The sequence below is a fragment of the Crocuta crocuta genome, unplaced genomic scaffold (genome assembly GCF_008692635.1).
Source record: "Crocuta crocuta isolate KB4526 unplaced genomic scaffold, BGI_CrCroc_1.0 scaffold30, whole genome shotgun sequence".
Taxonomy (NCBI): domain Eukaryota; kingdom Metazoa; phylum Chordata; class Mammalia; order Carnivora; family Hyaenidae; genus Crocuta; species Crocuta crocuta.
This window is the reverse complement of record NW_027528345.1, coordinates 4,538,746-4,565,471: the sequence shown is the minus strand read 5'-3', so window position 1 is coordinate 4,565,471 and position 26,726 is coordinate 4,538,746. Positions and strand designations below refer to the sequence as shown.

General features: G+C 35.0%; 1 protein-coding gene across 1 annotated transcript in view; it reads left to right on the top strand.

Moving 5' to 3' along the window:
* The window catches only part of ADAMTS20 (ADAM metallopeptidase with thrombospondin type 1 motif 20), a 164,072-nt gene extending 142,238 nt beyond the window's left edge, over nucleotides 1–21,834 (top strand). The window contains exons 37-39 of the mRNA XM_077753231.1: nucleotides 2,328–2,419; nucleotides 18,511–18,615; nucleotides 21,026–21,834. Of these exons, the coding sequence (XP_077609357.1) occupies nucleotides 2,328–2,419; nucleotides 18,511–18,615; nucleotides 21,026–21,115 (287 nt within the window). The 3' untranslated portion in view covers nucleotides 21,116–21,834. The remainder of the gene's footprint in view (nucleotides 1–2,327; nucleotides 2,420–18,510; nucleotides 18,616–21,025) is intronic.
* The last annotated feature ends 4,892 nt before the right edge of the window (nucleotides 21,835–26,726 follow it).

Below are 26,726 nucleotides of genomic sequence, written 5' to 3'. Positions count from 1 at the left end.
TCTTTGCTGTTCCTTGCGTGCCCTCACCGTAAGGCCTTTGCACTTTGTTTTATTTGCCTGGAACAGTTGTGGCACAGTTACCTGAATGGTTTACTCCTTCTTTTGTTTTGGATTTCTGCTCAAGTTTGTCTTTTTCAATCAGGCCACCCTGGACCAGTCTGTACTCCTAAACTCCCTGTCTCTCCTTCTTTTAACTGCATTATTTTTTCTATAGCAATTATCACCCCTAACATAATGTGGTATTTACTTGAGTACTTGTCTCACTCTGGTAGGAATCAGGTTCCATTAGCCTCTGTTTCCTCCACTGTGCTTAGAGTAATTAAAATAATGTTCTAAATAAATGTGGTTTGAATGAAAAGTCTTTAACTTTCCTCAAGAAGCTATCTTGAGAAAATCTTGAAAACAAATTTGAATTAACCAAAGTGGAGAAAAGGCGTTTCAGGAGGAAGAAACGGCCTGGAACAAAAGCCTGGAAAAGGTGAATCATCTTAGTTTCATTAAAGAACAAAAGTTCCAGGGTTGCCTGGCTGGCTCAGTCAGTTAAGTGTCTGACCTCAGCTCAGGTCATGATCTCATAGAGCATTTGGCTCTGTGCTGATAGCTCTGAGCCTGAAGCCTGCTTTGGATTCTGTGTCTCCCTCTCTCTCTGCCTCTCCTCTGCTCATACTCTGTCTCTTAAAAAAATAAATATTAAAAAAATTTTTTAAAAAGGATAAAAAGTCCATTTTTCTCCAAGCATAAATTGAATGGATGTTGAGGCGTGATAGCTTGTTAGAGAAGTTCCCAGAGAGCAGATCATGAAGAAGAGTGTATACTAACTACACAGTTGAATTTTATAAGTTATGAGAACCATTAGGTGAAAGTTTCAGCAGGGAGGGAAGACACTTGGAAGGAGAACAAATTGTATTCATGAAAATAGTTAAGAAGCTAATACAGTAATTCAGATAGAAAGTGCTGAGGGCTTAGAGCAGAGACAGGTTCAGAATAGAGAGCCTTCAACAAATTTTTAAGAGGTACACTTTGTAGGATTTTCAGACAGAAGGAATATGGGGATTAGCAACATTGCATATTTAGAAAGATTTCCAAAATAACAGGGTGGATGGTGACATAGTTCAGTGAGATAAGAAATATAGCAAAGGAAGTTTGGAGAAAAAGAGAGTGCATTTAGTTTGGGTATGTTGAGTTAGAGCTATCCGTGGGTTATGAGGGTAATGATGGAAAAGATAGTAGTAAAGAATGCTTGATTTGAAAGTTGTATCTGCCTGCCTCAGCCCAACCCATAAGTGCCAGCATTAGCAGTGGTGTGTGGATACATGTTTAACAACCAGCATTTAACAACCAGGAAATAACCTCTGATTTGTAGCATTTGCCAGGGTCCATGGTTGTATATACTTCCATCATGCCAACTTTAAACTACCAACATGAGCTCATTGTACATGGAGTTAGGAAGAGACACACCCAACTGGTTCTCATGATTTGGCATAAGCTGACTCTGGCACATAACTGAAGCCACCTAGTCTTGGAAACTGCTTATTGGTGATAAATTCCCAGCAATGCTATCTTTGGGGATTGCCTGTAGGGGCCTGGTGTCATCATGGGAGCATGCAGTAGTCTTTCAGTCTTCTTGAGAAGTGAAGGGATTTGAAACAACACTAGTGAAGGTGACGACCACCCATTGGAAGACTGTCGGTTGGAATATTATTTAAGTGATTGAAGCATGATTTAGGGTCCCTTCCAACTTGTTTTTTATCCAATGATTCTATTTTTGATACTTCATACAAAATCTCTAGCAAGATGATTTTGCCAATCAAGAAGTTTTGCTAATAATTTTAGCAAAAGTAAGATTCAAAAGAAAATAATAATATAATGCAGTACATCTGTTATTCATACATGCACATATAGACACACATACACACATATGTGTATACATGATCTATATGCATTTATGTGTTGCTTTGTCATGATTTATTAACCTTTAATAAATAATAACATTTTTTCTTCTGTAATTTGCTCCTCACCCCACTTTATTTTAGATATTCACGATAAAATAAAATATAATAAGACATTTCTTTGTTTAAAACTTCTTGATTAATTACTCATGTACCTGCTATTTTTAGGGTAATTTTTGAGATAAACATTTTTGATTTAAAAATTATTTATTGAAAACCAGATGTATGTTATAGAGCATAATTCATAGCATATTTGCTTAAAACTTTGAATTAATTATATAAATATATTTAAGAATATAATATGAAGACTGTATGTTTTGCAGTGAAGACTGGAAAATATACAATGCCTCAATGGTAAAAGTTTCATTTATTTTTTAGCCACAGACCTTCATTTTGCCCAGACAATATTTGGGAAAGCAGTGCCATTTGCCACAGCCGGAGACTGCTATAGTGCCGCCAGGTGTCCACAGGTATTTCATGTTTGTTTAGTTTTCCCTCACTGTGGAAAAAAAATGGATACTGTTTCTCTTAATTTTCTTGACCATCATATTGCAAGAAACATAAGTAAATAGACAATGTGAATTTCTTATATGAATTTTATTTCGGAGGTTATAGGTACATTTTGGAGGAAAAATATCTTTGCCCAATTTTAAGTTTGCTTGAAAGGTGTAATAGCGAGGATTTTCAGATCGTTCAGAGCTTATTTCTCATTCCCTGACACATTTTTATTTTTAATCTTTCCATCCACTTTGTGGAGATGAATGCATATACATAACAAAGTAAAAAAGAAAAAAGGATCACAAGCATGTGACCTCCATACACTGCTGCTAACATTGGTTATATTAGCTGCCAGGATCTGTACCAGTCCCAGAATGACTTTCTGTTATTTGTGAAATAGTTATATTTCCATGACTTTATTGCTTTATTTTTTATTTCCAGAGATCTCTTCACACACGCTTTATGCCATCTCTGTGATTTCCAGTGTAGAGTATGCTTTCTAGAAGAAATTTACTATTTCATTTTTAGAGTTATTTTTTTAATTTTAGAGAGAGAGAAAACGGGGGAGAGGGGAATAGGGGGAGGGAGAGAGAGAAAGAGAGATAGCAGGAGAGAATCTTAAGCAGGCTCCACTCTAAGTGTAGAGCCCGTCGCCATGATCCCAAGACCCTGGCATCATGACTTGAGCTGAAATCAAGAGCCAGATGATCAACCGACTAATCCACCCAGGCAACCCTTTAACAAGAGATTTTATAGAGTCTATGTAAACAACAGTGTTATGAGAAGATGGAGAAATGTAAGCTACGTTAATGTAGCATGTTAGGTAGATTCATAACTAATTGAAAAACCACGGACAAGAGGTAATAATTATGATATTGATATTTTCAAGAGAAGTGGCTAATGGTTTGCCATAGCCCTTTCTTCTTGGAATTTCCCCTTCCCTATTTTCACCATATGACAGAGAAGGTATGCTTATGTTACAAAGAGAAGGCATTTTCTATACTATAAAAAGACACTTAACAGAGATCAGAAGATACTAGAACTATGGGCTCAAATGAATAAGAAAAAATAAATGTATAAATCTCACATAGATTATGGAGTAATTTCTAAGCTACCCAGTATAATCATAAAGTACCCAAATACAGTATAAACACCCAAAGGTTTTAAATTTCTGTCTGAAAAAAGTAAGTTTTTAACCTATCTAGGAGTGTAGGAGGCAACAATCTGGGGAAAAAGGAGAGTTTACATCATGTCACATAAAGGAAAATAAAGGAAGCTAGGAAAAGAATGGCAGGCTATGGTAACTAGCTTTCAATATTTAAAGAGCTCCATGAAAGAGGGGTGAGGTCAATACATGTTTAGGGCAGAAGATTCCAGCTCAAGATAAAGAAGGCTTCTGACAAGGGAGAATTGTCCAGTAAAAAGATCCTCAAGATCTGGGGCCCAAATAAATCACTAATTTTTGCCTATAGTTTTCATAAATTGGTCTTGTATCCTGCAACTCTCTGAAGTCATTTTTTAGTTACAATAATTTTTATTGGGTTCTTTGGAATTTTCTATATATATAGCAATGCCATCTAGAAATAAAGATAGCTTTACTTATTCCTTGGCAATCTGGATGCCATTTATCTCTTTATCTTACCTCATCACCCTGTCTAAAACTTCCAGAGCAGTATTAAGTAAAAGTGTTGAGAGTGTACATACTTGTCTTGTTCCTGATTTTAGGGGAAGAGCATTCAGTCCATCTTTAAGTGTGTTAACTGTGAATGTGTTATAGATGCCTTTGATCAAGTTGAGGAAGTACCCTTCTATTCATAATTTAAGTGGTTTTATAACAAAATAGTGTTGGTTTTTGAAATGCTTCTGCATGTATTGAGGTGATCCTGTATCTCTTATCCATTACTGTGGTGATATGGTGTACCACACTGGTTGACTATTGTATGTTGAAACAACTTTGCATTCTGGGGAGAAATCCCATTCGGCCATGATGTATAATTTTTTTTTTTTATGTTGCGAGATTTGATTTGCTTTGTTGGGAACTTTTCATCTATTTTCTTAAGACATATTGGCCTAATCATATTCTTTTCTTGTGAGGTCCTTATCCAGTTTTGGTATCAGAGAAATATGGGCCTTGTAAAATGAATTGGGAAATATTCCCTCCTCTTCTACTTTTTTAGAAGAGATTGTAAATAATTAATTCTTATTTCCCTTTTTTAAAAATTTTAATTTCAGTTTGTATAACATTTAATAGTTAACATACAGTGTTATATTTCAGGTGCACAATATAGTGATTCAGCGATTTATACATTAGTTGGTGATCATCATGATAAATGTACTCTTAATTGCCATCACCTGTTTTACCCATTCTCCCACCCACCTCCCCTCTGGTAACCATCAGTTTGTTCTCTATAGTTAAGAGTCTGATTCTTCATTTGTCTTTCTCTCTCTCCTCTCTTTTCTTTGCTCATTTGTTTCTTAAATTCCTCATATAAGTGAAATCATATGGCATTTGTCATTCTGACCTATTTCAATGAGCATTATACTCTCTGGATCCACCCATGTTCTTGCAAATAAAAAGATTTCATTCTTTTTATGGCTGTGTAATATTCCATTATATGTATCACCTCGGACTGTTTCTGTTATTTGGCTATTGTAAATATTGCTGCAATAAACATAGTGATGCATGTAATCTTTTGAAGTAGTGTTTGTGCATTTTGGGATAAATACCCATTAGTGTGATAAATACCCAGTAGAATAGTAACAGATACAGATATAGATATAGACATATAGATATAAATACAGTAATCATAGGGTAGTTCTATTTTTAATTATTTTGAGCAACCTCTATATTGTTTTCCACAGTGGCTGCACCAGTTTGCCTTTTTACCAACCACACAAGAGGGTTCCTTTTCCTCCACATCCTTGCCAATGCCTATTGTTTCCTGTGTTGTTGATTTTAGCCACTCTGTCAGGTATGAGGTGATATGTCATTGTGGTTTTGATTAGCATTTCCCTGATTATGAGGGATGATGAGCATCTTTTAATGTGTCTGTTGGCCATCTGTATGTCTTCTTTGGAGAAATGTTTTGCCTATTTTTTAGTTGGAATATTTGTCATTGGGCTTTTTTGTTTGTTTTTTGTTTGTTTGTTTTTTGGTGTTGAGTTGTATAAGTTTTTTGGATACTAACCCTTTGTTAGATATATCATTTGCAAATACCTTCTACCAGTCAGTAGCCGTTTAGTTTTTTTTTATTGTTTCCTTTACTGTGCAGAAGCTTTTTATTTTAATGTCATCCCAATAGTTTATTTTTGCTTTTGTTCTCCTTGCCTCAGGAGACATATCTAGAAAAATGTTGCTACAATCAATGTCAGAGAAACTACCACCTATGTGCCCTTCAAGGATTTTTATGGTTTCAGGCCTCACATTTAGGTCTTTAATCAATTTTGAGTTTATTTTTGTGTACAGTGCAAGAAAATGGTCCAGTTTCCTTCTTTTGCATGTAGCTGTCCAGTTTTCCCTGCACCATTTGATGAAGACACAGTCTTTTCCTCATTGTGTATTCATTCCTCATCTGTCAAAGATTAATTAAGCATATAATCTTGGGTTTATTTCTGGGTTTTCTGTTCTATTCCACTGATCTATGAACCTATTTTTGTCAGTACCAGTAATGTAACTTGAAGTCTGGAATCGTGATACCTCCAGTTTTATTTCTCCTTTTTAAGATTGCTTTGACTATTCAAGATCTTTTGTAGTTCCAAGCAAATTTTAGAATTGTTTGTTCTAAATCTATAAAATGCTGGTGGCATTTTGTTAGGAATTTCATTAAATCTGTACATTGCTTTGGGTAGTATAGACATTCTAACAATATCTGTTCTCCAAACCCATGAATATCTTTCCATCTTTTGTGCTGTCTTCAATTTCGTTCATCAATGTTTTCTGGCTTTCAGAGTATAGGTCTTTTAGTTCTTTGTTCCTAGATATTTTATTGTTTTTGGTACAACTGCAATTAGGGTTATTTTCTTAATTTCACTTTTTGCTACTTCATTATTAGTATATAAGAATTTAATGGATTTCTATACATTGATTTTGTGTTTTTTGACTTTACTGAATTCATTTATCAGTTCTAGTCATATTTTGGTGGAGTCTTTAAGGTTTTCTGTACATAGTCTCATGTCATCTGCAAATAGTGAGAGTTTGACTTCTTCCTTACCAATTTGGATGTCTGTTATTTCTTTTTGTTGTCTGATTGCTATGGCTAGGACTTCCAGTACTATGTTGAATAAGAGTAGCAAGAGTGGACAACTTTGTCATGTTTGTGGTGTTAGGGGAAAGTTTTTCACTATTGAGTATGATGTTGGCTATGTATTTTTCACATGAAGCCTTTATTTTGTTGAAGTATGTTCCCTTTAGACTTATTTTTCAGTTGAGTTTTTTTTTAAAATTATGAATGGATGTTGTACTTTGTCATATGCTTTTTCTGCATCTATTGAAATAATCATATGGTTTTTATCCTTTCTCTTGTTGATATGATATATCATGTTGATTATTTTTTGAATATTGAACCACCATTGTTTCCCAGGAATAAATCCCACTTGATCCTGGTAAATGATTTTTTTAATGTACTGTTGGATTCTGTTTACTAGTATTTTGTTGAAGATTTTTGTATCTATATTCATGAGAGATATTGGCCTGTAGTTCTCCTTTTATACAGTGTCTTTATCTGTTTTTTTGGTATCAGGGATACTAGCAGCATAGAATGAACTTGGAAATTTTCCTTCCTCTTGTATTTTTGTGAATAGCTTAAGAAGAATAGACATTAATTCTTTGAATATTTGATAGAATTCACCTGTGAAGCCATCTGGTTGTGAATTTTTGACTTTGAGCAGTTTTTTGATTATTGATTCCATTTTACTTCTGGTAATCGGTCTGTTCAAATATTCTGTTTCTTCTTGCTTTAGTTTTGGTAGGCTATATGTTTCTAGGAACAAAGAGACCAACAATTGATTTTGCTGATTTTCTCTTTTTTATTTATTTTATCAAATTTTAGTCTGTTCTTTAATATTTCTTTATTTCTGTTTGCTTTAAGTTTAATTTGCTCTTTTTCCAGTATCTTAAGGTGGAAGGTTAGATTATTGATATGTTTTTTTCTCTTTTGATATAGGCATTTACAGCTTTAAATTCCCTTTGTGTACTTATTTTGCTGCATCCTCTGAGTTTTGGTGTATGGTATATTCATTTCCACTCATCTTAAAGTATTATCCATTATCACCTGTGAGGTCTTCTTTGACTTATTGGTTCTTTAAGAGTGTAGTTTGGAGGACTCCTGAGTGGCTCAGTTGGTTAAGTGTATGACTCTTGATTTCATTTCAGGTCATGATCTCAGAGTCGTGAATCTGAGTGTCACATTGGGCTCCATGCTGGTCATAGAACCTGCTTAAGAGTCTGTCTCTCCGTCTACTGCTTGTGCGCGCTCTCTCTCTCTCTCTTTCAAAAATAATGTAGTGTTTGAGTCCCACATATTTGTGTATTTTCCCAATTTACGTCTGCTATTGAGTTCTTTCCATTGTGATTGGAAAATACACTTTGTATTCTCCATTCTCTTAAATGCATCGAGTCTTTTATGGTATAACATATGGCTATTCTGGAAAAGGTTCAAAATGTGCTTGGAAAGAATGTATATTCTGTTGGTGGTGAAATATTCTATAGATGTTTGTCAGGCCTAGTTGGTTTGAAGTATTGTTCATCTTTTCCATTTCCTTGTTTATCTTCTGCCTAGCAGTTCTTTTCACTGAAATTTTGCAACTATTATTGTTGAATTGTCTATTTCTCACTTTAATCTTACTTCATTTACTTTGTATTTTATTCATTTATTATGGGGGTTTTTGTACATGATTATGATTATAATTGTCATAATTTCCTAATATATTGACACTTTTGTCATTATAAAATGTTCTTTATCTGAAGTAGCATTTTTCTATTTGTTTGTGTTAAAGGTCTAATTTGTCTGACATTAGAATGGCCACTCAGCTCATAGATAGTACATGATATATAATTTTATCCCATTTACTTTTTTTTTTTTAAATTTTTTTTTTTTAATGTTTTATTTATTTCAAGGAGACAGAGAGAGAGACAGCGTGAGCAGGGGAGGGTCAGAGAGAGAGGGAGTCACAGACTGAAACAGGCTCCAGGCTCTGAGCTGGCAGGCAGCACAGAGCCTGACGCGGGGCTCGAACCCACGAACCGCGAGATCATGACCTAAGCGAAAGTCGGACGCTTAACCGACTAAGCCATCCAGGCGTCCCGTATCCCATTTACTTCTAACCTATTTATATCTTTGGATCTTAAGAGTGTCTCCTATAGAGAGCACTTTATTGGATCTCTGCCTTTGAATTGAGTTGTTTGATGGTAGTGATGTGTCTGGATTTATATTTGCCATTTTACTTTTTGTTTTATGTCTGAAGTCATTTTTGTTCCTCTATTCCTTCTTTACCGCTTTCTTTTTTTATTAGTGGGCTGTTTTTGAGCATAACATTTTAATATTCTTAATAATATTTTCACTATATTTTTGTAACATTATGCATTATGCATATGCTGGTGCATTTAATGGTGTGTCTCTTTGCTTGTCTGAGGCCCTGTTCACTTTTCTTAATGTGTTTTTCTCTCTGTTCTTCAGATTGTATCATCACTATTGATACCTGCTCAAGTTTGCTAATTCTTCTGCCTGCTTTGATCTACTGTTGGAGCCCCTATAGTGATTTTTTTATTGTCTATTTTAACTACAGAATTGTCCTTTTGCTCTTTTTCTAAATGCAACTTCTATCTCTGTATAGCTATTCTCTATATGATGAGACATTATTATCGTACCTTTCTTTAAAACATGGTTTTCTTTAGTTCTTTGAATATATTTATCATAGCTGCTTTGAAGTCTTTATCTGCTCAGCCAGACATGTAAGATCTGGCAAAGGCAGTTACTATTGCCTTTTGCTCCTGAATGAGTTATCTTTGCCAGTTTCTTTGCATGTCTCAGTTTTTGTTGAAAACCGGGCATTTTGGGTAATGTATTTTAGTAACTGTGGACACTAACTCTCCTCTCCCCTCTAGGACTTGTTTGCTTGCTTGTTTGTTTGCTTAGTTCCTTGGCTGGGCTGTCTCAGTGACATCTATTTTCTCTGTAGTGTGCAGTCTTTGATGTCATTCCTTGGATGCCACAGCCGTGAACATGAACACTCACTCTGATCCCCCTGGGATGATAGTGTTTTTAGCTGAGATCTCTTTATCTCTTTCCTGATCTCCATAAGTTTTTTTATTCTTAGTTTGCACATTAATTTTTTTTAATTTGAATTCAAGTTACTTAACATACAGTGTAGTCTTCGCTTCAAGAGTAGAACCCAGTGGCTCATCCCGAAAAGTGCCCTCCTTAATGCCCATCATCCATTTAACCATCCCTCCTCCTACCCACCCCCTCCTGAAACCCTCAGTTTTTTGTCTGTATTTAAGAGTCTCTTCATACCTCTCAGAATGGCTAAGTTAACAACTCCAGAAACAGTAGATGTTGGCAAGGATACAGAGAAAGGGGAACACTTTTGCACTGTTGGTGGGAATGCAAAACTGGTGCAGCCACTCTAGACAACAGTATGGAAGTTCCTCAAAAAATTAAAAATAGAACTAACCTATGACCCAGCAATTGCACTACTAGGAATTTATCCAAAAGATACAAAAATGCATTAAGTTTTTAAGCTGGTCTATATCTACTGCTATCACACTCAGCTCTTAGCCTCCATTAATTGCTAGATGATTGCTATATTCTTTCAATAACATCTTGGAGGAGTATATTACCCCATGGTCTGATCCAACTAAATTCAAGCCCTTTTGCCAGGGTAGTATTATAGGTCAAGTCGGACCTCAAGAGAAGCCCTTCTTAACTTTCTCTTTCGTTGGTTCCCTCTGTTAAATTCCAATTTGATCTACCATTTTCCTTGTTACTCTCATTGAGCTATCACCACTCTCCTTTTAACTGCATGCCATTAAAATCTTGTTTTCAATAGCATCTTTAGGCTTGAAATTCACCTATGTTTTTTCTCAAATAAACTCATACTCCTTAGAAAAAGCTATGGAACATTCTGTCCTTAACATCTTGACTCTCTCCTGAGGAAGAAGCGTTGCACTAATTCTGTGGATCTAGGGATAGGGCCAACTTCTCAGAGTAACAATCCCACTTTTGAATAAGCAGGATGCTGAGTCATAGCAGTATCCTCTGCTCTTCTTGGCTTGCCATTCTCAGCATAGAACCTTTGCCCTACCAGTGATTCTGAATGGGCCTTGTGTTCTTGGCCAACCATGCCTGGGGTAGATCTTCTGTTTTATGAGTAGGGACTGAGTGGCAGATGGGAACTTCAGACTCTTAGCTGCTCTTGCCTGTAGTAGAGCTTCTGTGGCACAGAGCTGCATGAGATGAGAATTGCTAGCGGTTTGCCCCTCCCAGAGAGAAAACTTAACCCTTACAGAGAGCTAGAGAACTGGAGCCTTGTGTTCCTATAAGACTAACAGTGTCATCTTACTGAGGTAGGAGAGGGCAGGTCATGGTTCAAATGTCATAGACATTCCCTGTTCTTATCCAGGTAGAGTAGATATTTGTGAATAAATATTTTTCCATTTGTTGCATAACCTTAGGGTAATTTCTAGAGATCTTAAATGATTGTTGTATTTTATAATTTTTACAAGTTATGGTTGTTTTGTTGGGGAGTGAGGCCACGGGGCTCCTCAAGTTGTCATTCGAGAAGCACTTCCTCTCTTGGCCATGTTTTTAAAGGTAGATAAGTTGGCAGAGAGGGCTCATGTTCTCATTCAGTCTTTGAAGCTGGTTTGCTCTATCCATGTCCATTCTTCTCTTTTTCTCCTTCATTCGTATTGGTCTACCACATAGTCAGTCTACTTCCCAGAGTGTGACTCTCTGACCCACATCTTTTTTTAAAATTTTTAAAAAATGTTTTATTTATTTCTGAGAGAGAAAGAGAGAGCATGAGTAGGGGAGGGTCAGAGAGAGAGGGAGATACAGAATCTGAAACAGTCTCCAGGCTCTGTGCTAGCTGTCAGCACAGAGTCCAACGTGGGGCTTGAATCCACAAACCGTGAGATCATGACCTGAGCCGAAGTCAGATGCTCAACTGACTGAGCCACCCAGGCGCCCCTCTGACCCACATCTTCTATTCAGTTCTTCCCAGGACTGTCCTTACCTTGAGGAGTTCCCCCTTCTGAAGGCTTACACTGTGTCTCTTCAGACACCTGTTCTAAAGTCAAGAATGTGTAATCTAAACCTTTTAGCATTCTCAGTAATTTTTTATTAGTATAGATTTTTTAAAAATTATTTTTAAAAGATTTTTTTAATGTTTATTTTTAAGAGGGGAGGGAGGGATAGAGAAAGAGGGGAACAGAGGATCTGAAGTGGGCTGTGTGATGATAGCAGAGAGCCCAATGCAGGGCTCCAACCCATAAACCGTGAGATCATGACCTGAGCTGAAGTTGGACACTTAACCGACTGAGCCACCCAGGTGCCCCAATAAACAGAATGCTTCTTGTTGAGCATGATATTTGAATAAGAAATGTTGACACAGTCAGGTTTTTACATGATAATATAGTTATTTCTATTAATTTCCAGCTCTCTTTCTTTAATTTCTATGTGACCCCATTTTCTCCTATAATATCTTGAGGAAGTCATGTAATTGTAAACTGGGTAACCCCATTTCATAGTTAGGAGAAACAGATTTTCCATGCTAAACCTGTCCAAGGTTCTTGAGAAAGTCAGAGGCAGAACCAGTACAGTAATAAAATATTCCTCTCTGCTCATCAAGGTGAGATGCCTCTCTCATGTGATTCTCCAGACATTTCTGGAATGCAAGGTTTTATTTCCCAAATTAGGTGTTATTGGGCATCGATAGGTATATGCTGTCACTAGGAACTTTGCCCATCTATATTCATTCTCTATTCAGTTCAACTGACTGAGGTTTATGTTACCAAAAATACAAACTGTCCAGTATTCTTAGAGGTGTTCTGTCAAATATATAAACCAGATTCTGTGTTAAGTTATACAACATTTGCATGAATACTCTCCAGATGTTTGATGTCACAGAAAGAACTTATTTTGTTTGGGATTCATCAAAACCACATCCTCTGTTTGCATATGACAGGGCACTCTGGGACATGAATTCTAAAAAGAGAATGGATACATATGGCACTCTTTAGGGAAAATAAACTTTGCCACATTGCAGTATAAGATGAAGTTAAGAAGTGTGATATGACTTTGGAATACATATATCAAAAGGGAAGTAAAGTAAAACCTTTGGTACTTTTCAAAGAGCCACAAAAATTGGACAATAAAACAATGTATATCTCTTTAGCTGTTTGTAATTAATATTGACTACCTAAGGGCAAAAGAAATAACCACATTTAGCTAATGCAAGTAGATCATGGCCAACAGCTACTGTGAGAATTCAGAGCCAGTCGTTAAATATTCTGAACATGTATTTTTTACCATCAGATACAGAGTTTGACACACATCCAAAAATATACTTTTTTGATTATACTGTTTAGATTATCTCTCTCCTTATTTTTGCCTGCTTGATCTGTCTTGTTATTAAAAGTGGTTTATTAAANAAGTTGCATTATTATTCAATTTATAATATTCATGTGTTATTTCTTCATTATAGATTATGGTTTTTAGTTTTTATTTGCCATGTTTTCCCAATTTAAGACTTGAATTCTATTTTGTCCCTTAGGATTGCTACCCTCCTTTTTTATGTTCATTTATCTGTTTTTTTGTTTTGTTTTGTTTTGTTTGTTTTTATTTTGCCCATCCTTTTAATTTTAGCCTTTATGGATCACAGATCACTTTATTTTAAGTGTGTCTCTTACATAACAGATTGTTGGGTTTTGTTGCAAGCCTTTTGGAAAATTTATTCTTTAAATAAATTTTATACCCATTCACATTTTAAAAAGTTAAAATATACAGAAAAATTACCTTTTTTAGTCTAGAGTTTTAATATATGTACATCTTCACATTACCATCAGTATAATCAGCATATAGGGCAATTCCAAATCCTTGGACCTAACTTCTGGTAAACACTGATCTGTTCTCTATCACCATCATTTTGCCTTTTCTAGAATGTCACACAAATGTCATATAAATGGAAAATACAGTATATAACCTTTTAAGATTGGCTCTCTTCACTCAACATAATGCCTTTGCGATCCATCTGTGTTGTTGCATGTGTCAGTAATTTGTTCCTTTTTTATTGCTGAGAATTACTCTATCCTATCCAAGCTGTGCAATTGTCTTATAGTTTTTCCACTCATCCATTGGGAGAACATGCGTTGCTTACAGTTTTGATAGATTATGGATAGAGCTAATGTGCACATTTGTGTGCAGGTGTTTGTGGGAACATACATCTTCATTTTTTCTGGGATAATTACCTGATGAATGGGATCATAAGGTCATATGGGATGTATATGTTTAACTTATAAAAAACTACCAAACTGTTTTATAGTTTAGCTGTACTATTTTGTGTTTTCACTAAGATGAAAGTTCTAGTTGCTTTGCTTCCCTGTCAGCTCTTAGTACTGTCAAGTTTTGTTTTCTGCTCCATCATGTTCTGTGAAATCTCATTGTAGTTTTAATTTACATTTCATTTGTGGTTAAATATGTTAAATACCTTTCATGTGCTTATTGGTCATCTGTGTATCCCCTTTGGTAGAGTGTTTTTCAAGTCTTTTACCCATGTTAAAGATTGGATTGTTCATTTTCTACTGTTTAATTTTGAGAGTTCTTTACATATTCTGGATACAGTCTTTTGTTACATAAGATATTTGCAAATATTTTTTTCCTGGTCTGAGCCATCTCTTTTCTTTCTTTCTTTTAAGTGTCTTTCACACAGCAAAAATTTTAAATTTTAACGAAATCAAATTTATCACTTTTTTTCTATATGGGTTGTGCATTCAGTTTCATATTAAAGAACTCTTTGACTAACTCAAAGTGATAAAGATCTTCTCCTGTGTTTCCTTCAAAAATTTGCATGGTTTTACCCTTAGACCTATGGTTGATTTTGAATTAATATTGTGTGAAATCTAATGGATTTTGCATGTAGACGTCCACTTGTCCAAACACCATTTGTTGAAAAGACACTATTTTCTCCACTTAATTACCGTAACACCTTTGTCAAAAATCAAGCGGACCTATTTATGTGGGTCTATTTCTGTACTGTCTATTCCATTCCATTGATCTATCTATCTTTCTAACACAGCAGTGTTTGGGTTATGATAGCTTTACGATAAGTGTTAAAATAAGGTAGTGTGGGTTCTTCAAGTTTATTCTTTTTAAAAACTATTTCAACTATTTTAATTTGTCTTTTCATATAAATTTTAGAATCAGTTCTCTAGAGCTACAAAAATTCTCAATGGAATTTTTATTGCAGTTGCCTTAGATTGTAGATCCCCTTCATAATAAACTATGTACAATACATTTTAGAATTAGAAAACTATAATGATGTAATAAGACCACATGAACCAACCAGTGAACAAAAGAAGTAGAACACTAAAACTTACATCTACCTCTATAGTTCTTCTCTTATATCCACAACTACTTTTTTCTTTGATGGAGTCATTTCCTCAAGACATTCCAATTTGTTGAATTATTAGATATTTGAATTACCTTCCACTTGTGATTTTGCTATTAGAATTTTACATCTTATAGTTGCCTCATCTAAAAAATGTTGAGAGTAGAAGAGGAGGTAAACCTTATACTACTTTGATTATTTTTTATCTATACTACTTTTAAAACACAACATAGCAGCTATGTTAAACTAATTTTTTTAAGTTAAAGGTTAGGCTTAAGGAGGTTTACATTTTAATCTTAAATAAAATGTGGAACTGAAATAATTTATTCAATCATTTATTCCTTCTGAAGTCCCATAGGAATGTACCAGTACCTTTTTTATACACCTGTAATTCTCTACAATGCATTACATTTATTTATATACATATGCCATTTTACTTATTTTACCCCCATTTTAGTGAAATATGCTTGTCATATAACATTGCATTGGTGTAAGGTGTACAAGCTAAGGATTTGGTTATGTATATATTGCAAAATGATCACCACAGTAAGTTTAATTAACATCCATTGCCTCACTTAGTTACAAAATTTTTTTTTCCTTGGGGTGAGAACTTTTAAGATACTTTCGTAGCAACTTCCAAATATACAGTACAGTGTTGTTAACTAGAATCATCACACTGCACATTACTTTCCCAAAGTTTGTATCTTTTCACCATGGGTGAGGACCCATTCCCCCCAACCCTCCCTGGCAACCACCAATCTGTTCTTCATTTAACAGATTTAGAGTGAGATCTGTCTTTGTATTCCCACGGTATTTGACACTATGTCTGCCACTCAGTTAATTTTGAACAAGTAAGTGAAATGTAATTTTACCTCTATCAATGTCATCTCAAATTTCAGATGAATTGTTTTACCATTTCTTTGACATTATATTATGTTGCTTTATAATGAGGACTAAGGACATAAATAAAGCTCATGAAAATTAGTCTGGAGAAATGGAGCAATAGATATTTCTAGACCAGCTGATTGTATTAATGACCACCTAAGTCTGTCAGTAGTCAGTCAGATTTTTTTCCCTTTCATTTCCGATGTATATACATTTGAATGCTTCCAAACAACCTTAAGCAGGAGGGTAAAGAATTCAGGAAAGTGTAGGGATGCCTGGGCAGCTCAGTCGGTTAAGCATACAACTTCAGCTTAGGTCATGATCTCATGATTCATGGGTTCAAGCCCTGCTTCAGACTCTGTGCTGACAGCTCAGAGCCTGGAGCCTGCTTTTGTGTCTCCCTCTCTCTCTGCTCCTCCTGGCCTCAAGCTCTGCCTGTCTCTGTCTTAAAAATAAATGAATATTTTTAAAAAAAGAATTAAGGAAAGTGTAAAATGTTAGGCTCTGAAAACACCGAATGGCCCACTGGGGCACTCAGTAAGTGGCTTGTCACAGGATACATCACAGAATATACATCTGTTTTTAAGGAGTTTTGTTTGGTGAGAAGTCTACTTATTCAATACAAAACTTGTAGCAGGTTGACTAAGAATTAGTTATTTACCAATATAAAATACCAATGTGTCTAGTATTAATGTCATTCATTATCACGGCATATGAAAGGCTTATATGTGTATTTTTGTATTCACATGCATGTAATGCTAAAATTTAATATTTGTAATGTTGCACTTAATTCATCGATTCAAAAATGCCAAGTACTAAGCCATATTCTGTGCTCTGAGAATATAGGAATGAAGCATATAGGTCATATTCTAAATTTATAACCAAATGATGTATGTAATAAGAATTTTTCTTTGGAATTTATCTAAACATTATTTCTTTACTGGGAAATTCTGTATATATCAAAACTGTGTTATAAATATATTTGAATTTCTATTTTGATTTTAATTAAGAAATAGCTTAGTTTTCTTAGCAATAAACTAAATTGATATATAATTGTTTTAGCAATAGTAATAATTCACATTATAAATATGTTTGAATTTTATTTCATCTTTGCTTTCATGACAAGATAATATTTTCAATCACATAATGTAACCCCTAATATTTTATCACAGTCTTGCTCAAGATTCATGAGTCTTAGGCTATGGGATATAGTGCTGTGATCTACGAGCATCACTCTGAATCTGTGTGTATATGGAACATTGGCAATAAGGTTAATTAACATTAATTAATTCTATTTTTCAATGTGTAATTCTGTACTGCAAGATCATATAGATGTGTCAAAAATTTACCCAGTGTAGTCACACATTTTCTCAATTAACAGATATTTAAGGTTTAATTTTTAGCAGAGATAGTCTGAAATAGTTTGACATGAAAATGGTTCTTGTGTCTTGAAAAGGCTTAGATCACAATGCCACTAGGGGGCTCACAGACCATGTGTGTAAATCCTGTGGCTTCATACACTTCTGGGCACTTTAAAAAGGATGTAATAGCTGGGACAATAATATTACACTGAATAGTTTTGCATAGGGAGTTAGAAATAATATTTTCATGGCAACAGACAAGGGCACATTAATGGGAGAGTCCAAAAAATACATTAAACTGGTGTAATTCGTCAGGGAAGTTAGCAAGAAGAGGTCAAAAGTAGAAATTAGAGAAAGGTCTAAGTCTGGAGTTAGTCTCTGTGAACACCCCAGCTGGGAGGACTTGCCTTTACAGGGACACTAGCTCTAGCTGTCAAGCCATTGAGTCCTAGAGTTGGACAGAATTAGTTGTGCACAAATAACATTATATGGTATTGATTCAGATATCTCATATTGAGAAGATTTATTTGTAATCAAGTTTTTAAAAACTTTAGCTGGTTCATTTCCTTTAGGGTAAGATTATATCAATATTCTTTCATTTTTTAAAGAAAGACCCTTGAAAAACAATTTGAGGTCTTAAATAATTCAAATTAAGGTGTTTTTATCAAGAGCATTCTTTTTTTGTTGTTTTTTAATTTAAAAAATGTTTTAATGTTTTATTTATTTTTGAGAGAGAGATAGAGACAGCATGAGCAGGGGAGGGTCAGAGAGAGAGGGAGACACAGAATCTGAAGACAGGCTCCAGGCTCTGAGCTGTCAGCACAGAGCCCGACGCAGGGCTCCATCCCAGGAACTGTGAGATTAGGACCTGAGCCGAAGTTGGATGCTTAACCCACTGAGCCACTCAGGTGCCCTGAGCATTCTATTTTTTAAATAACATTTTTAAATTCCTATTTATTGATTTTGAGACAGACAGAGAGAGAGTAAGAGTGGGGGAGGGGCACAAAGCAAGGGAGAGATAGAATCCCAAGCAGGCACCACTGTCAGCATGGAGCCAGATGTGGGGCTCAAACTCGCGAGCTATGAGATCATGACCTGAGCCAAAACCAACAGTTGAATGCTTAGCCAGCTGAGGCACCCAGTCACCTCCAAGGTCATTCTTAAATATTTTATTTATTAATTCCACCTATTTTGTTTTGTTTACAATCCAGGGACAGTTCAGCATTAACTTGGCAGGAACTGGGATGAGGATATCCAGCACTGCAAAGTGGCTTGCTCAGGGCAGTTATGCCTCTGTCATCATCCACAGATCACAAGTAAGTCCTGCTGGACCAAAATGCCTGTTTGAAATACTTCTGTTCTGTGAACTAGCATTAAAGGTCCTCTACCTTAGATTTAGAGTTATGAAGTTAGTGGCTAATGAGTTATTGCACATATGGGCTATGTTACATATAATGGGGCATAATATTAGTCTATGAAATAAAGAAACTGGGTCCATTCTTATTAATGTACCTGTGTATTTTCATATGCGTATAAGTTCATGGGTAGGCTACAGATACCTGAACCTGAAATATCAAGTGCCAGGGCATATCGATTTATACTAACTCAAGTTTGGGGCTGCTGACTTGAAAGGCCAGTACTTCAAAAAGTGGTGGTGCTATCAGCTATACTTTAATTATTAAATATGTGGCGGTTTTAATATTTCAAAGTGAGGAGTAGATTTTTGGTTCATTACCTCACTGATTTGATTTAGTGATGTGGTGTTAAAGCCATTTATCATTTAACATCTATTCTTTACAGTTTCTATAAGAATTAGCACTGTTATTTATGGGTGTATGTATATCTTCTGCCTTTATCTAGATAACATTGTACTTGGCTTTTACCTGAAGCACACGTATTACATGTAGAACACATTTAATTTGCTCGTACAGTGCACTGGTACATACGCTTTATGAGATGACTACTTTTACTTACAGTTACCAAGTCTCAGATAGAAGGACTCTGTCTACAGTAAATCAGGATCTATGTTATAAGTGTTTTCACTTGTGTTTCTCATAAGTCAGCACCATCAACAGCCCCTGGGCATTCGATTTTATGGTTTTTCTTTCTTTTGATAAAAGTTACTTTTGTTATACTCCTACTTGTATCAATATTATTTGTAAGTGAAATTCAATTTTGTAATAGTCATAGATACTAAGACTCTATTTCTGAAGACTGTGAAACTGAGTTTTAATTAACAATTAAAGAATTTAAATTTTTAACATTTCTGTCATTTGGGTCAGAGGTAGACTTTTAGAACAAATAGCTGTTTTAAAATATTTATTTGGCGTATTTAGATCTCAACACTTTTGGTGGAACGAGTGGGAATAAATTAATTACTTGAAATATATTCTCAGCAGGTCTCAGTGCAAAGAGCTCAATAGAATATTTTGACCTTATTTACCCAGCTTTTAGATATCTTTTGGTTAACTGTAAAGAGGTCACCAGTAGGTATGAATATTTAGTACAGTCATTCCTTTTGCTTCTTTTTAAGTTCCATCCTAAAGCTTAATTATTCAATTGACTGAGAATTTCTATCTTGATCATAAATATTGCACATGAAAGCGTTTCCTGCAACCTGGGGCCTGGTGTGAAGCTGCGATGGTGGAACCCCATGGGGACACATGGAAATGCAAACGTATTTTCATTTGCCAGGACATTTTATTAAGATTAGCTTTTTACTTAAACAATCTGGGAAGAGGAATGTATATAAATGGGAATTTCTACTGCCATTCCCTTCTTCTCTGTTTACCTAGATTCTTAAGAGTTAAAAAGCTTCTGAAAGAAAAGACAACTTAAAAAGCCCCTGATCTCAAAACATTCGTTACCCCAAACTGTTTTAGGAACTCAGTTTCCTTCTCTGCCCTCCCTCTTAGCACGAATAACAAAAGAAAACAAAACAAATAAACAATGCTTATTTCCTCCAGAAACTCATATAGGAGCTCAAACTATTTTTGCCTCGTCCTATCAAAATGTCTTCAGTCTTTTGAGTTTTGGGCCAAAGATGGAAAGCAGTCTAGAGAGAATATGTGTCACACCCCATTCGCCAGCCTCTGTCTACCTATCTGTCTACCTGTTTCTCAGTGAATGGCTCTGCTTTTCTTAAAAGAGGCAGAAAAAAAAGAAGAATCTCCCTTCTTAGTCCTTTTCTAGTTATGATTACTGCTTTTAGTCCAGTTTTATCCATTTTATCACCTTCTCACCTTCTATAATTCTCTTCAAACTGCTTTTGTAATACTCCTATGATATGTTTAAGGTTAATGGGGGAGCATATGACTCGTATTCAGTTAAGGTCAAGTTTGTATAATATATTTTTTACCTAGCCTTTGAGACTCTTATATAAAATCATGTAAATATTGGACAGCAAACTGGGAGTGGTTTTAACAAGCTCACTGAAGCAAATAGACACCTCGATTAAAAAACATGTGGACTGAGACAAATTGTCTAAATTATAGTGTGGTTTATAATCAAGTAGCTAATGTGAATCTCAGATTATTCAGTCCCCATGACCGCAGATTTCAAGTAAGCCAGAAATGGTATGATCCTTGACCTCAAATATAATTGTCATAGGGAATTTTGGCTAATGATTTCATCCTCATGATTCAAAACATTTGCTTTTTCTGCCTGTGTGCACAGATGCCAGCTTGTGTACAGTTCTCCTCTATTTCTGCTTCTTCCTATTTTCAGGATGGAACCAAAGTCTACGGGAGATGTGGAGGGTTCTGTGGAAAGTGTATTCCTCACACGACTACTGGTCTCCCGATTCAAGTAATATGAACATTCAGAAACGGGAAGTATGGGATATTCTCTGGAATATCTGAGAATAACTGGTGCTCATTTCTTTACGCTTCCCTTCCTGAGATTTCCACATCCAAAATGTCTGTGTCTTTTCTTTTCCTTTTTTTTTTTTTTCGGGGTGCTCATCAGGGAATCAAATCATTGCTTAATTTTTCCAAAGTCTTCAAAATAAGCTTAATAAATGTGTGATTCTAATCAGGATCTTTTTAAAAGGACACAATAGTTTATGGTAGAGTATACTGAGATATTTGATGAATCATGCCAAGATAGTGTTACTGTTAATAAACAGCTTGGACTGGATCACAGTTGTATTATACCTATAATCGCACATATAAATCTCAACTCAGTACTGAACTGTACAATGAAATGTTTATTCTACTTGTTAAAATGGAGCAAGTAAAAATAAGGAAAATAAATCTATTTAAAATGACTATAAACATTATTAAATCTATCAGGTGAATAGCAAATCCATAGTCACATCAAAAAGTACATAGCCATTATACTTTCTACTGATACAGCTTAGATACCTTGTTTTATATTTCCTTTAATTTTTAAATTGTGGGTTATGGTGCTTCAAATAAAAAAGATCCTTCTAGAAATGCAGTACACTTTTATATTAAAAATGTATGCTCGGGTTAAATACTAAATATGAAAATTTGTGGGTATAACACAGAAGATATGATATAGCAGAATTTTACTTAAACCACCTACCTCTAATTTGATTGTACGTATAAGAGCAATATATTGTTTCTATCATGTTTATATTCTGTCTCAATAACTCATATATGTATATATTTACTCTTAAAAATCTATTCTCTCAAAGTTATATACTGTATTTTATTAACCAAACAGAGAAATGAGAATAATTGAAATTTTAGAAATCCCATTTTGGTAAACAAAATTATGTTTACATATGTAAAATTTTTATTAGAGATGTTCAAGTGATTTTATATCTGAGGTTCTCAAAGCCAAAAAATAAAAGATAGTATATAAAAAATAACTATTCATGGGCAAATTCTCAGGTATTTAGAGATTTTTTCAGGTGAATAATTTGTGTACTATATAATGTGATTTTAAAAGAATCATAGACAAATAATATTTTTCTATGGCAACTTACTCTGTAAACCAAAAACATGAATCTACTAATAGACTTTTGCCAGTAAATAGTAGTGTACTAGTTTCACCCACAAAGATTTTTTCCCAAACATTTATTATTATTTATTTTTCCCCAAACACTTTTTTCCCAAACATGTATTGTACCATTATAAGGTACTAAGGCAATTTTGTGCCAGTGTGGTTAGATAAACATTTAGGGATCTCTGTATCAGAAGTGAAGTATTTTGCACTATGTGCCTTAAACCAGTTACAATCGTTAATACAAAATGTGTAACATTTTCTAGAAATGTTTTCATTCATAATTAAAATCTTGTAACTTATAAACATTTAATTAATAAACATACTTGTGTGATACATTAGCATTTTGTTTTCATTTTCCTTAAATGCAAAAGAACGAGTCCTCCACCTGAAAAGTCTACAACCCTAAAACCATTTCAGAAACTCCAAGAACTTTTTGTTTAAATTGTTGCAGTTGGGATGGAAAGGACTCCTATCTTTGTTCACCCATCCCACGGCAGAGGGAATATGGGCAGGAAGCTGACAAAAACTTGCACTGCCTTTAAAAGCTTTTGTTTGGGGCACCTGAGTGGCTCAGTCGGTTAAGTGTCCGAATTTGGCTCAGGTCATGATCTCAGAGTTCGTGGGTTCGAGCCCCACATCGGGCTCTGTGTTGACAGCTAGGTCAGAGCCTGGAGCCTGTTTCAGATTCTGTGTCTCCCTCTCCCTCTGATCCTCCCCTGCTCATGCTGTCTCTCTCTCTCTCTCAGAAATAAATAAAACATTTTTTTTAAAAAGCTTCTGTTTATACAAGGGGTACCATGTCTACTCATATTCAATTGGCCAAGTTAAATCACATGACCAAATCTCAGTCTCTGGGACAGGGAAATATATTCTTCCCACAGGGCAGGATGCTAGGCACAGGCAAGTGGGTGAGGACTTAGAATTCTCTCCCAAGGGGAGGGAGCAGGCCCTTGTAAACAGTAATACATTTTACCCATTCATCTTCAGCCTTCTTGGAAATTGTTAAAGTACTACCCAAAGCAGTTAAATCAATTTAAATTTCCACTGTAAAAATTTTGGAGTATCCACTGAGTTTGTATTTTGAGTAACATTTAGAATATCTATTGGGTATCCATTTAGAGATATCATATCATTGAGGAATGACACAATGATTTTTTAAAATCTGATTTGCTGAGATATAGCATAGTATTTCATTGTTTGAATATTTATATTTATCTTATTACTAGATTGGACGAGGATTCTTTTATATCCACTTTGCCATTAAGTTTCTTTTTCTGAGAATTGCTTATTTTTATTCTCTTTGCTTCTCTTCTCTCCCATCTTTCCTACCTTCTCATATCCGCCAAACCCACCCCGTACTTCATTTTAAAAAATGAGGGAATAAAGCAGTTTTATGTGAATGTGATTTAAACCATTTGAGAATCTCTTCTCAAAAAAGCATGTTTTTGATTCTACCTTAAATTACTTGCAAATATTAATATGTACTGTATACTAATTCCTATCCTTGCTTATCCTTGAAGATGAAGCATTCTCTACATGTATTTTATCCATTTCCCCCACTCTTTAAGGAGCAATGATTTTTTCCTGCTCATGCTGAAGGCCAGTCCCCCAACCTCTGCTCTTGATTTCTTCTCTCTGTGAATTCTCCAAGACCTCTTCCCACAGATTTTTTTCTCTCCTTCCCTTTCTCTCTCCAGTGGCTCCTTCTCTTCATCCAAAAAATAATAAAAAGGTGTTCAATTCTTTCCACTTTATTTGTATCATTTTTATTGAACCGACTGAGTCACCCAGGTGTCCCGATTGAGATTTTTTCTAATCATAGCTTCAGTTATTATTCTAACTCTAGTACTGATAATTATTAATTATTAATATATGCTAATATTGATATTCCATTATTAATGTTAAATCCTTCAACTATAATTGTGGATTTTTCTATTTCTCCCATTAGTTCTGCCAAATTTTGTCATGAATTTAGAAGCTCTGCTATTAGGTACCTATATGCTTATAAGCGTTATGTCTTCCTGATGAATTGACACTGTTATCCTTATGAAATGTTCCTATAATCTCTAGTAATACTCCTTCTCTTAAAGTTTTCATTGGTTGTAAAATAACTACATCAGCTTTCTTTTTTGATTAAATTTTTTTTAACATTTTATTTTATTTTTTGAGAAACAAAAAGAGACAGAGAGAAACAGAACACAGCAGCGGAGGGGCAGAGAGAGAGGGAGACACAGAATCTGAAGTGGGCACCAGGCTCTGAGCTGTCAGCACTGAGCCTGTCATGGGGCTTGAACCCATGGACAGGAGGAGATCACGACCTTAGCCAAAGTCTGATGCTCAAATGACTGAGCCACCCACGCGCCCCCATCACCTTTCTTTTAATTAGCATTTGCATGATACATCTCTTGCCATCCTTTATTTTTAAGCAATGTATCTTTATATTTTAAATGTCTTTTATAAATAGCTTATAATTGTTCTGTGTTTCTATTTTTAAATCCAGTTTGACTATTTTTTCCTTGAAGAATGTAAGACCATCTGTATTTCACGCAACTATTAGTATGGTTGTATTTAAGTCTACCATCTTGTTTGTATTCTATTTGTCTCATACATTCTTTCTTCTATTATTACTCCTTCTCTACCTTCTTTTGAATTAATTGCTTTTGTATCCAATTTCACATTCTCTTTTTATGTTACCCCCCACTTTTATTTAATGTTCGCTTTAGGGATTCCAGTATATATTCCTAACCTATCACAATCTACCTCAAATGTTATGAACCCAAAATACATTTTATATAAATTTTTGTTTTAGCCAAGTGTCTTTTAGAATAAATAAGATAATATAAAATTGTTCCTTATATATATCCTCATATTTATTATTTCCTGCCCTTTTTTCTTTCCCATAGATCTGAGTTTCTTTCTATTATAATTTCTCTCCAGTTTGAAGAACGTTCTCCATAATTTCTTACAGTTTGAGTCCACTGGCACAAGTTCAGCTTTCATTTATCTGACTGTCTTTAATCCACCTTCATAGTTTTAAACTTCATCTATAAATGTTGACACAATTTAAAACTTACAACATATACGAATAGCACAAATAGTTACCATATGTCCTTTAGCTGGATTCACTAATTTTTAACATTTTTCCGCATTTGCTCCATCAGCCTGCCTTTCTCTTTTTATATACACATATAGATATGCACGCAGACATACATATACACATATTATTTACTCTTCGTAAGTTGAGAGTAGTTGATTATCTCATGACATTTTACTCCGTAATACTTTAGTATGTATTTGTTAAGGAAACAGATATTCTATAACAATCACAATACAGTTATGAAATTTAAAAATTTCACCACTTAATTTCTAAACAGAATTTAAAACACACCATTCATTTTGGGTCTGCTAGTGGTAGGAATGATGATTGGAGCGAGTGTCATGCTTAATTGGCTCTTCTCTCGTATCCCACTCTTTATCTTAAATTATCTCACATTATTCAACATCTCAAATGCTTGATTTTCTCTCAAATGTAGGCTTAGTGTGACCTCCTCCATAGGAATTTCCTGGACTGTTCTCTCTGGATTTTGTATTTAAAATTTTGCACATATTCTATTACTTGTCTCTGTTATTATTTGCTACTTTGTCTATGATTAGGGCTTTGACCACTTGGAGTGACCACCATGGAGTCTGCTCTCCATGACCGTTATTGAGTAAAAATTAGCACTTATTTAGCTATTATTTTGTGCCAAATATTGAGAGACATTTGACATCCTTATCTGATTTAGTCTTTAAATTTTTTTTAATGTTTATTTATTTTTGAGAGAAAGAGAGAGACAGGCAGAGTGTGAGCATGGCGGGCAGAGGGAATAGAGATACAGAATCTGAAGTAGGCTCCAGGCTGAGCTAGCTGTCAGCACAGAGCCTGACGCAGAGCTCAAACTCAGAAACCGTGAGATCATGGCCTAGACTGAACTCAACCAACTGAGCCACCCAAGTGCCCCTAATTTAGTCTTTTTTTTTTTTTTAAGTTTATTTATTTATTTCAGAGAGACAGACAGTACGAGTGTGGGAAGGGAAAAGAGAGAGGAAGAGAGAGAATCCCAAGCAAGCTCTGTGCAATGGGGGCAGAGCCCAATGCAGGGCTCAAACTCATGAAACTGTGAGATCATGACCTGAGCCAAAACCAAGAGTGAGACACTTAACTGCCACAAGGTATCCCTCTAATTTAGTCTTTACAACAACCTTGTGAAACATCACCATTTTACAGATCATGTCATGTGGTGGCAGAAACTTTTTTAGCAAGTGCAGATCTAGCCAAACACAAAGCCGTTTTTACTCCACCTACTGTTTGCTTAAGGACAGAAACTATGTTCTATTCTGAATCCCTCCCAGCAACTCTCAGAGTGTTGAGTATACAGTATAGATTTGATATTTTATTGTGGGTAAATTAAAA